Raw genomic sequence first — 12,134 nt, forward strand, 5'->3', positions numbered from 1 at the left:
CTAGTCAGTTGTTTTCTTTGATGTCAGGACTGTAGTTGGGACTAGCTTGTCTACGCAGGTTGAATGTTAATCTGATTCATTATTATAATCTGAAGTCTAAATGTGATTTCACACACCAAGGAACACTGGTGTGGTTCTGTGCACACACAGCCAAATGCATTATCAAACATCTATCCACACTTAATCCAGATTTTTTATTCTATGTCAGGTTCTGCTTCTGCATCTCTTTTAGATTCATATAATAATTGTTAGCTCTTGGCAAACCCTTGTGGACAGTTGTGGTACTACTATGTTGCAAGCACTCCTCCACAACTGACTCTGCCAGAGACCCGAGCTTTGTATGCTGATTTAAACTTCATCAAAGCACAGAAACCATAAACTGCCTTCAGAATGATTGCAGATATGAACTCGTAACTCCTGGCCCACCATCCCTTCCTCCCCGGTGTGTGTAGGACAACTTTGGCTTCGACCTACAAGCCGTGGAGGCAGCCACCAAGAAGCACGAGGCCATCGAGACAGACATCTCCGCATACGAGGAACGTGTGCAAGTGGTGGTGGCTGTAGCAGGGGAGCTGGAGGTGGAGGGTTACCACGACATCAAGCGCATCGCGGCTCGCAGGGACAATGTCCTTCGGCTCTGGGACTACCTGCTGGAGCTGTTGAAGGCTCGGCGCCAGAGGCTGGAGCTCAACCTGGGTCTGCAGAGGGTCTTTCAGGAAATGCTCTACATCATGGACTGGATGGATGAGATGAAGGTCAGCTTGAGTGCCAGACCTGTGATGGTGGTTGTTTTTGTGTTTTTTGTTTTTTTTTTTTTTAATAGCAGAACGTGCTATATTACTCATGAACTGATGAGAGGAAGGGATTTCTTGGTTTGATGAAAAAGTGACAAATTACATGTACATTTATAGTGTTTGGGGAACAATATTAGATTTAGAAAAATGAATGCTTGAAAGGAGTAAAATAACATGCTGATGGCATATATGCATTTGCTAAGGTTGTGTCTTCTCTTGTTAAAAATATCTTTTAAAAAAAGATGTGTCCAGTCACCACTTGCTAATAGTCTATTCCCTTAAGTTATCTGACCTAACAAGAATGCCCTTGTTTTATTGCAGTTTCATGACCACTAAGGCCTGCCCAAAGCCTTAGTCATGTAAACGAGCTGTTGCATATGGCAATAGAGCTGCTGTGGTCTGATAGGAGAACTTGTGGCCTGTTTGCAGATGCTGCTCCTATCTCAGGACTATGGAAAGCATCTCCTGGGGGTGGAGGACCTGCTACAGAAGCAGGCTCTGGTTGAAGCCGACATAGGCATACAAGCTGACCGTGTTAAGGCTGTCAACACCAATGCACAGAAATTTGCAGACGACTCTGAGGGTGAGTGGCAATAAGCAGTTTTGAGGTTCTTAGAAGCAATTTTTATGTCCCAAGGAGACATGAATTGTTTAATGCTAATGTACTGGCTAGCGATTAGTCATCAGTTGCAAATTAATATTTATATTTATTTTGTTTTTTGGATATGCGAATAAGAATCTCTAGCTACAATGTGGGTGTATTTTGCTTGTGGTGATTTCTTTGAGTCTCCTCTAGTTGGCAGGTATTGACTTGTTGAGTTCTGAAGATAAATGTCACCCACACTGGCAAAGTGATGCTTTACTCTATGTTCGAGTTCTTTGGTTGCTGTTGGGACCTGCACACAAGTGCACTCTTTTGTTTATCGCATTCCCCTGCAGGCTATAAGCCCTGTGACCCACAAGTGATCCGTGACCGCGTGGCACACATGGAGTTCTGCTACCAGGAGCTCACCCAGCTGGCAGCAGAGAGGCGTGCACGCCTGGAGGAGTCACGGCGCCTCTGGAAGTTCTTCTGGGAGATGGCTGAGGAAGAGGGCTGGATCCGAGAGAAGGAGCAGATCCTGTCATCGGATGACTGCGGCAAGGACCTGACTGCAGCTCTGCGCCTGCTAAGCCAGCACAGGGCCTTCGAGGATGAACGCAGCGGCCGGGCCGGCCACCTCCAGCAGACAGTGCGGCAAGGTGAGGAGCTGGTGGCTGCCGGCCACTTCGGCGCAGACAAGATCCGCCAGCGTATTTCTGACGTCCAGGAGCAGTGGGCGGACCTGGAGCGGCTGTCGGCGGCACGCCGGCTCCGCTTGCAGGAGGCATGCGGACTGCACCAGTTCCATGCCGACGCTGACGACATGGACGCCTGGATGCTGGATGCCTTGCGCCTGGTGTCCAGTGCCGACGTGGGCCATGACGAGTTCTCCACCCGCGCACTTGCTAAGAAACACAAGGATGTGGCCGAGGAGATCGACAGTTACCGGCCTGTGCTGGACGCGCTGCATGAGCAGGCCCGGGCGCTGCCCGAGGAGCAGGCGAACTCCGCTGACGTGGACAAGCGCCTGGCTGGCATCGAGGAGCGCTACAAGGAGGTGACGGAGCTGACCAGGCTGCGGAAGCAGGCCCTGCAGGATGCGCTGGCGCTCTACAAGATGATGAGTGAGGCGGACGCGTGCGAGCTGTGGATCGTCGAGAAGGAGCAGTGGCTCAATGGGATGGAGATTCCAGAGAAACTGGAGGACCTGGAGGTGGTTCAGCACAGGTAAAGGGGTGTCTCAGCTCTCATTTACGTTATTATATGTGGAATGTAAACTTGCATGGTTCACCTGATTTAGATGTAAATATTCATGGTTCAGAGCTAACGGTCTGCTCTTTAATGTCATAGGCATCGTTTCATTCTAAATCTATTGTGCTATTGCACAGACCAAAAATAAGAAGCATTACTGATAACTAGTTACTTACTGACAGCACTGTAGTAAACTAGAGGGCACACTTTTGCTTTGGGATGTAAAATGTGCTTACTGTTTTTAGAATGTGGCACGTTATTGTCTAATTTCTTTCACTGCCACATATATTCTCTTAATTTTTACTTTCCTCCCAATAAATTGTCCCACAAAACGTTTAAAAATGAGTGAATCATATCTTTGTTTAGAAGTGTTTACCTTGTAAAACTGTTGGCTGGCAATATAGAAGCATGATTACAATGTGAGACTCTAAAGCCATCTAAGGCCATTACCTCAGTTCCCACAGGGCGTTATGTGGAAACTCTCACGCTCACCAGTCCTCGTTAAAACATTTTCCCTTCAATTACTATGATGGAGTAGTTTATGGGGAATCTTGTGGAATTTTACTGTGGAAGTAAAAGTGAGGAGCACTTTGTGCTTGTGGGCATTATCCATTTCTCTGCGTGTGGTTGTGTTCCAGGTTTGAGAGCCTTGAACCAGAGATGAACAGTCAAGCTTCCCGAGTGGCTGTGGTGAACCAAATAGCCCGCCAGCTCATCCACAGTGGCCACCCCAGCGAGAAGGAGATCAAAGCCCAGCAGGACAAACTCAACACCAGGTAATCTTCACATTTGTTCTGGCTCCAATGCTCCATTTGCTACTTGCAGACACATTTCAGCTGGGTTTCAGAATTTACGGTAAATTTGTAGCTCTTTTTTTCCAAGGTGGAGCCAGTTCCGTGACCTCGTGGATCGGAAGAAGGATGCCCTCAACTCTGCTCTTGGTGTGCAGAACTACTACCTTGAGTGCAACGAGACAAAATCATGGATCCGTGAGAAGACCAAAGTCATCGAATCCACACAGGAGTTGGGCAATGACCTGGCCGGCGTGATGGCCCTGCAGCGTAAGCTGACTGGCATGGAAAGAGACCTGGCTGCCATTGAGGACAAGCTGGGTGGCTTGGGCAAGGAGGCTGAGCAGCTGGCCGGAGAGCACCCGGATCAGGGCCCAGGCATTAAGGGCCACCTGGGTGAGATCAAGGACGTGTGGGAGGAGATGAAGGGCACCCTGCGCACCCGTGAGGAGTCCCTGGGCGAGGCCAGCAAACTCCAGCAGTTCCTCCGGGAGCTGGACGACTTCCAGGCCTGGCTGTCACGCACGCAGACTGTGGTGGCATCCGAGGACATGCCCAACACCCTGGCTGAGGCCGAAAAGCTTCTGGCGCAGCATGAGGGCATCAAGAACGAGATACGCAACTACGAGGAGGATTATCAGAAAATGCGGGACATGGGCGAGATGGTGACCCAGGGCCAGACGGACGCCCAGTACATGTTCCTCAGGCAACGGCTGCAGGCGCTCGACACTGGCTGGAATGAGCTGCAGAAAATGTGGGAGAATCGGCAGAAGCTGCTCTCGCAGTCGCATGCCTACCAGCTGTTCCTCCGAGACACCAAGCAGGCTGAAGCCTTCCTCAATAACCAGGTGCAGTGCTTGAGAGGAGAGCTTGAATGCATGGCTTCGGTTGATTCTGTATGCGTTGTGTCCCGGTATAGCGGTCGATTGAGCATGTAGCTCACTTGGTACAGCAGGTTGAGCAAGGTGCTAACAACACCAGGGACATGGGTTCGATTTCCAAAAGAGCGCACACAATGACGTACTGTTGAGTAAGCAAGTTGCTCTGTATATCTGAAGAATGCTGCCTCATACATTGGCAACAAGTGTTTATGCTTGTGTGGTCAGTAGAGAACCCAGAAAAGCCTTATTTTATCATTTGGCTCCTAATTTCAGGAGGGGTTCTTTTTGGAAAGGTCTGGCTCTGCAGTAAGCCATTACCAGTGCTATTTAAACCTAATCTAAACATAATTCTCAACCTCTAAAACAGATTAGTTATTTAACTGAGCTGTGCTTTTAATGCTGGCGGAAACATGTGAACTCTTTGTCTCCGTGGCTCTCTCCCTCTGTGATTTCTTCAGGAATATGTACTGGCACACACGGAGATGCCGGCCACCCTGGAAGGAGCAGAGGCAGCCATTAAAAAGCAGGAGGACTTCATGACCACCATGGACGCCAACGAGGAGAAGATCAATGGTGTGGTGGAGACAGGTCGCCGGCTGGTGTCCGATGGCAACATCAGCTCTGAGCGAATTCAGGAGAAAGTGGGCTCCATCGAAGAGAGGTGGAGTCCAGCAGATTCTCAGCATTGGCTGCGCACACCAATGGGAGCCACGGTTATCGAGTGATTTTGTGTGTGTGTGTTCGTGTTCGTTCCAGGCATAAGAAGAACCGCGGGACAGCCAATGAGCTTCTCACCAAGCTTAAAGATAATAGGGATCTACAGAGGTTCCTGCAGGACTGTCAGGAGGTGAGCTGAAACTTGAACCTGACTTCCTTTTAGGGCTGTATATTGTTTCTGCTTTACAAGCATTTACTGTGCTTCTTGGGCCATTACCCTGAAATGTCATGTTTCTTATAGGTAGAAATTCATAAACAATTCTAGGTTTGTTTCCCATTAGTGAATATGAAATACAGTTGTTCCTTTTTTTTAAGCACCCACAACCACTTCACACACCCTTTTTTTATGTCCCTGGGCCTTGTCACAATGAACAATTAAACAGACAAACACGAATGCATAAAAGAGCACTTGACGTGCCAGCTATATAAAAATACAACAGAGTTGGGACATTGGTTGGGGGGTGACTGGTTGTGTGTGCGTGCGCGTGTGTGTTTGTAATTGCCCATCTTGTGCGTGCAGCTCTCCCTGTGGATCAGTGAGAAGATGCTAACAGCCCAGGACATGTCGTACGACGAAGCACGCAACCTGCACAGTAAGTGGCTCAAACATCAGGCCTTCATGGCGGAACTGCAGTCCAACAAGGAGTGGCTGGACAAGATCCAGAAGGTATGTCCTGTCATATCCATCCAAGTTCACATGGCCCTGTTGTATCCATCCAACACCATTTTCCATATTCTGATCATTATTAAACATTAGCTTTCTTTGGATGAAGTGTTATGAAGCATATCCTTTTAAGATTTCTGGTTTTAATGCTCTGGAGATCTGCTATTAACCTATTACCATAACCAAACCCATCTGATATAAGTAGTAAAATATCAGATTTACGTTTTGCATGAGGCTGGGTTTCCAGGTCAGGCCTGCTTACATGTCGTCTCTCACCCCTCTCCCTAAATGTTCGACTATAACCCCCCCCCCCAGGACGGCACGGCGCTGGTGGCTGAGAAGCCCGAAACCGAGGCTGTGGTGAAGGGAAAGCTGGAGTCTCTGAAGAAGACGTGGGGAGAGCTGGAGTCCACCACGCAGACCAAGGCCCAGTGCCTGTTCGACGCCAACAAGGCTGAGCTCTTCACCCAGAGCTGCACCGACCTGGACAAGTGGCTTGCTGGACTGAAGGGCCAAATCCAGTCGGATGACTTTGGCAAAGACCTGACCAGCGTCAATATCTTGCTCAAGAAGCAGCAGGTATGGTGATTGTGTTTCTCCTGGGAGGTTGGGTGCTAGGCGACAGCGAGGTCTTCTACTGGCTCATGTGGTAAGGTTTGTTGAGAAGGCCTATGTCATTGTTTTTGTTTTTTGTGCTGCCAATTTTTGTCTTGATGTTTAGCACAAATTTTGATTGAAATCAAATGTGAAAAATTAGGATTATGAATTTAGGAACTTTTGCTGATTTAAACAGCCAAGCAAAGTTTGAGGGTTTTTTTGTTGTTCTTTATCCATCAGCACTAACTTCAGCACAGTGCATATATAACATTTCTCTGGAAGACTGCTTCTCCTTATTCTACTTATTTTAGACTGCCAGTTACAGCTTCTATCCAGCAGGTAGTGCTAACGAGTATGAATTATTTTTGGCCAGCGACTCAACTTTTTCTCCAAAGCTGGGCTGAATGCAGTTTAAGAAGCCAGTCCGTGTCTGCATTGCTGCAGGTGCCTTATTACACACAAGTGTGGTTTTTAGAGAAATATTTTTGCTTACTAGCTCCACCATTAGATATATGGCCTATTTGTTCAGCTTTAAGCTTTGATATAGCCAAACAACAGAGCAGCTGAATAGATTTACACAGTAGGCATAAATGCATGATGACCATTTACTGTATATGAAGAACAGTGCCTGGTCCTTCTGGGATCTCTACCGAGTTTAGCTCATTCATAGCCAGTCCTGGAGCCTTTCTTAGCAGCTCTCGCTAGCTGTTACATAACTGCCACCACTCCCCCTACAGTTACGCAACATCTCTCTCACGCTCTCGCCTCTGTGGTGTTGGAAGCGGCTACACCGCCTGCTTGCAGTGTGTGCGTGCGTGCGTGTGTGTGTGTGTGTGTGTGTGTGTGTGTGTGTGTGTGTGTGTGTGTGTGTGTGTGTGTGTGTGTGTGTGTTTGAGGGCGAGAGAGAGGAAGCCTAAAAGCAGGAGTCCACCGGGAATGCCAGAGGAAGAGAATGCTGATTAGTTTAAGCCAGTACCGTGCACATATGTCTTGGTCTATCTATAGCATGGATGCCTTGGACTTTCACTGCACATGCCGAGGAAATAATTGTGGCTGCAGTGAGTGAAAGGGGAGATGCGCTGAATGACTTGTGTAGAGAGGTGTGTGCATGTGCGTGTGTGAAAGCATGCATTATCGCATACATGTGAGAGAGGAGAGGTTGTTCTTCTAGGTTTCTCTTCTAGTATTCTGTCCTCATGCACCTGCTTTTGGCTCTTTTCCCTTCCCCTCCTCTGCTACCCCAGATGCTGGAGAGTCAGGTGGAGGTGCGGCAGAAGGAGGTGGAGGAGCTCCGCTCACAGGCCCAGGCGCTCAGCCAGGAGGGCAAGGGCTCGGACGAGGTGGACGGGCGTCGGCATGGCGTAGAGCAGAAGTTCCTCCAGCTTCAGGAGCCGCTGCGGCGGCGCCGGAGCAACCTCACGGCCTCGCGCGACATCCACCAGTTCAACCGCGACGTGGAGGACGAGATCGTGAGTATCGCGGACATCGCTCCCCGTAAAACCTCACCTCCCTGCCCGCACGTGCATAGGCGAGGTGCGGCCTGTGGCAAGAAACGGGACCACTGCAGTAACTGCGATGGGCGAGCCAGAGCCATGGGGGAGGGAGGGGGTCTAGGAAAGGGAGCGCTCAGTTCCTACACTTAGCTCCTTAGCCTGGTTTCGCGGAGAGCAGAACAGAAGCAGCAGGTGCTTTTATCCACAGCGGGTGGAGAGGATCTACAGTAGTGACTGCACTGACCTCGTTCAGGAGAATTCAAAAGGACTAGCCCCTCCTCCATTTGCTGTAGCCCAAATTGCCAAAGTAGATGTCTATGTAGTGTGTGAAGTGATGGTGGGCTTTTATCCTGTTAAATGTCAGACTAAATCTATGTAGAAATTGTATTTGTGTGTGGGTGAGAAATATACACTCATCATCAAATTTTTCATTTTGTTCTTTTTTTTTTTTTTTTTTTTTTTTAAAGCTCTGGGTTGAAGAGAGAATGCCAATGGCCATATCAACGGACCACGGCAATAACTTACAAACCGTCCAACTCCTTATCAAAAAGAACCAGGTAGGTACTGACTGCAGTAAAGGACAAAAATATTGAGAAATTTTATCCAGACCTAATCATCTTTTGCTAAGCCTCAAGTCCTAACCCTTTTAAAGCAATAATTCTCGTAAAAATGTATTGACCAGCTAAAGCCCCACACACACTCACACACACACACACACACACACACACACACACACACACACGCACGCACACCCTTGACCCCAAAACCATATTCCCCAAACCAGACGCTCCAGAGGGAGATCCAGGGTCACCAGCCACGCTACGAAGACATCTTCGAGCGGAGCGGGCACACCCTGAAGGATGACAGTCCTGCCAGCGCGGCCATTCGGCCGCGCCTGGACGACCTCCAGCGGATGTGGCGTTTGCTCCAGGAGGAGGTGGAGAAGCGGCATGCTCGCCTGGAGGAGGCACACCGAGCGCAGCAGTACTACTTTGATGCAGCCGAGGCCGAGGCCTGGATGAGTGAGCAGGAGCTGTACATGATGTCAGAGGAGAAGGCTAAGGTGGGCAAACCTTGTGGGATTTTGTTTTAATTATATACGTTCTAATGCTGTGTGCCCTTTATGCTTCTGATTTAGTTACTCTGTCTTAGCACTGTATAACTAATGTTAATAAGCATATCAAAGTTAGACATTACTCATAAAAGATTTAAAATAAAGGTTGCCAGTCACATTGTGGCATATAAGGCTATGGGCGCTGTCCGAAAAATGAACTTCACTTTCACCACCAAGCTGGAAGTACTTCGTCTCTGTTTCTGGCGCTGTGTCTGTTTCTGAGCCGCTCTTGCTCTTGTCTTTCAGGACGAACAGAGCTCAGTGACCATGCTGAAGAAACATCAGATCCTGGAGCAGGCGGTGGAGGACTATGCCGACACCGTGCACCAGCTCTCTAAGACCAGCAGGGCCTTGGTAGCTGCCGGGCATCCAGAGAGGTAAGGGAGACCAAAGTCCTGTAAATCTCTGTAAAAACGGTTGCTGCCCAAAACTGAAATCTCTACCCCCTGTAAAAAAAAAAAGAAAAAAAAAAAAGTTTTGTTTGTGTGTTTTGGTGACTACTACATATACATTTTGATTTTCACTAAGAGTTTTGTAAAAGAAAAGAATACTCTAGAAATGCTAATTAAACCAGCTGAAAGTCAAGGCTAGAGAGAACATGGTCTCATTTTCATATTATCAACAGACCAATGCTAGCTTTTGAGTTAGCCACATTATTACTTACAACTTACAATGGAGACAGGTTATACCTAAAGTTTATGAAATACTTTGGGTATTGTTTAACCGACATAAACCAATCCTCACGTCACCCCTTAGTGAGCGTATCGGCATGCGGCAGTCCCAGGTGGACAAGCTCTATGCGGGCCTGAAGGACCTGTCTGAAGAAAGGCGCGGAAAGCTGGATGAGAGATCCCGTCTTTTCCAGCTCAACCGTGAGGTCGATGATTTAGAGCAGTGGATTGCCGAAAGGGAAGTGGTGGCAGGATCTCACGAGCTGGGCCAGGACTACGAACATGTGACCGTAAGAGACTTTCTCTGACCACCTGAACTTTTCGTTCCATAGGCTGACGTTGTTTTGGACCTGGCTTTGCATTTTTTGCATCCTGAGAAGTATAGTGATCCAGATTGGAAAATAATCTAGAATGTAATACTAATTTTCTGAAATTAGTCACTTGGGAATGGGTCACTGACCTTTTTTTTTTTAATAAATATGAAATCTAATGAAGGAATTTTGTTTCTGAATAATTGTAATAATTTTACTCTCCAATTTTGTATCTCAGAACCAGCTACATTTGTGTTCTCACCTGGTTAGTCATTGTAACAAGCACTACATAAACACCCACACTTACAGAGACTGAAACAGTATCAGTACAGGGGCCTGGGATTTTTTATGCCTGTGCAGATGCTTCAGGAACGTTTCCGGGAGTTCGCACGTGACACAGGCAACATCGGCCAGGAGCGTGTCGACGGTGTCAACAAAATGGCCGACGACCTGATCAACTCGGGCCATGCGGATGCGGCAACCATCGCTGAGTGGAAGGATGGGCTCAATGAGGCATGGGCGGACCTGCTGGAGCTGATTGACACTCGCACCCAGATCTTGGCTGCTTCATACGAGCTGCACAAGTTCTACCACGATGCCAAGGAGGTGCTGGTACGCATACTGGACAAACACAAGAAGCTTCCAGAAGAGCTGGGCCGAGACCAGAACACAGTGGAGACACTGCAGAGGATGCACACCACCTTTGAACATGACATCCAGGCCCTGGGGACACAGGTGGGCCAGCCTTTCAGAGCCAAGCAATAGCCATGTTGTGCATGATGTTAGACAATTGGATGGTTATGTAGACAAGTTTAGATAAGAATGGAAGTCACATTCTGAAATCATAGCGGTCTCCTTTTAATTTTTTGAAATTACTTGAATTTCAACCAAGTGCCCAAATCCAGGGCTTAACGTGTTGTCCACTCCCAACGATTACAAACAAGGAATATGCTAGCTCAAAATGCATGAGGCTATCCTTATCTTAATGTAGAACTAGCTGTCTTGCAGCGCAACTTTCATAGCTTTCATTAGCAGTTAACTAGGTGCAATTTCTTGCCTGAGCTATTGCCTTAAGGCCTTTGGTTTTGTTTCTTTGTTTCTCGGCCGCGTTGCAAATGATGGCCGCCTGCTCTGTAAGTCCCGAGTCTATCCAACAAGCTCGGGTGATTTTTGCCATGCTCTGCGCAGGTGAAGCAGCTGCAGGACGATGCCGCGCGTCTACAGGCAGCTTATGCCGGGGACAAGGCTGAGGACATCCAGCGGCGGGAGGCTGAGGTCCTGGAGTCGTGGCGGGCCCTCCTGGAAGCATGCGAGGGACGGCGCACCCGCCTCCTGGACACTGCCGACAAGTTCCGCTTCTTCAGCATGGTGCGCGACCTCATGCTGTGGATGGAGGATGTCATCCGGCTCATTGATGCGCAGGAGAAGCCCAGGTGTGCTACCTCGTCTTATCGAGAAGCAGTGGAGGACTTTTTTTTTTTTTTTTGGTTTGTTTGTTTCTCCAAGGGCAAATTTAATAAAATTACCAAATGTTGAACACCGTGAGATGCAATAATACCCATTACAAACGCTTATTAAAGCTCTTATTATAGCATTTGTATACAAGCTTCTTTTAATATTACAGGATTATTACTAAATGCGATTTGACTGGTTTAAACTGGGTGGCATTCAGCTTATGCCTTTTGGATACAATCTCTTCTGCTTCCATAAACTCCCCATTTATTTTGCAATTGTGATCATCGATTTGGGAGACAAGCTACTGTCGGCACCTGAACATTTGAGACAGAGACCGATAGAGCAAAAAAGAGGTGGATGGAGTAATATGAGCAAGACTGAAAGGAAAGAAAAAATGGAGCATCAGTAGTAGAGGCAAAAGGAATGGATGTAATTACATTTGTCTGTCTGCAAGTTCTATACCGGAGCTTCTGCTTTTGTGTATGATAACTGAGGAGTTTAAGAAGTAGGAAGCGAAGAACTAATATGGGATGACTAGGCTCCAAATCTGTCTCAACAATGTGATATCCAAATCTTTAAAACACCTCTATTAATTATTTGGATTAAAATTTATTTTATTTTATTTTTTGGAATAGCTGTTCAAGAAAGGATGCAACAAGAATTTTATTTATGCACCTTTTTACATTTACAGCATTTGGCAGGTGCCATTGTCAAGGACAGCTTACAGAAGTGCTTTGTAGTCTGTCTAATGCATATACTCGTGTGAGAATCGGTAGGTCAGTATTAAGAATGGAATCAGGCTACAGCCCTGT

General features: G+C 47.6%; 1 protein-coding gene across 2 annotated transcripts in view; it reads left to right on the forward strand.

Moving 5' to 3' along the window:
• Positions 1-12,134, forward strand: part of LOC113588836 (spectrin beta chain, non-erythrocytic 1) — a 60,170-nt gene that overhangs the window by 38,646 nt on the left and 9,390 nt on the right. For both annotated transcript variants that reach the window (XM_027028196.2, XM_027028195.2), the window contains 16 exons: positions 453-755; positions 1,224-1,377; positions 1,734-2,604; positions 3,267-3,404; positions 3,511-4,267; positions 4,759-4,961; positions 5,057-5,147; positions 5,538-5,684; positions 5,997-6,260; positions 7,523-7,747; positions 8,239-8,328; positions 8,556-8,834; positions 9,132-9,262; positions 9,642-9,846; positions 10,228-10,602; positions 11,056-11,300. In XM_027028196.2, the coding sequence (XP_026883997.2) occupies positions 453-755; positions 1,224-1,377; positions 1,734-2,604; positions 3,267-3,404; positions 3,511-4,267; positions 4,759-4,961; positions 5,057-5,147; positions 5,538-5,684; positions 5,997-6,260; positions 7,523-7,747; positions 8,239-8,328; positions 8,556-8,834; positions 9,132-9,262; positions 9,642-9,846; positions 10,228-10,602; positions 11,056-11,300 (4,478 nt within the window). The remainder of the gene's footprint in view (positions 1-452; positions 756-1,223; positions 1,378-1,733; positions 2,605-3,266; positions 3,405-3,510; positions 4,268-4,758; positions 4,962-5,056; positions 5,148-5,537; positions 5,685-5,996; positions 6,261-7,522; positions 7,748-8,238; positions 8,329-8,555; positions 8,835-9,131; positions 9,263-9,641; positions 9,847-10,227; positions 10,603-11,055; positions 11,301-12,134) is intronic.

Source organism: Electrophorus electricus, chromosome 9 (genome assembly GCF_013358815.1).
Source record: "Electrophorus electricus isolate fEleEle1 chromosome 9, fEleEle1.pri, whole genome shotgun sequence".
Lineage (NCBI taxonomy): Eukaryota > Metazoa > Chordata > Actinopteri > Gymnotiformes > Gymnotidae > Electrophorus > Electrophorus electricus.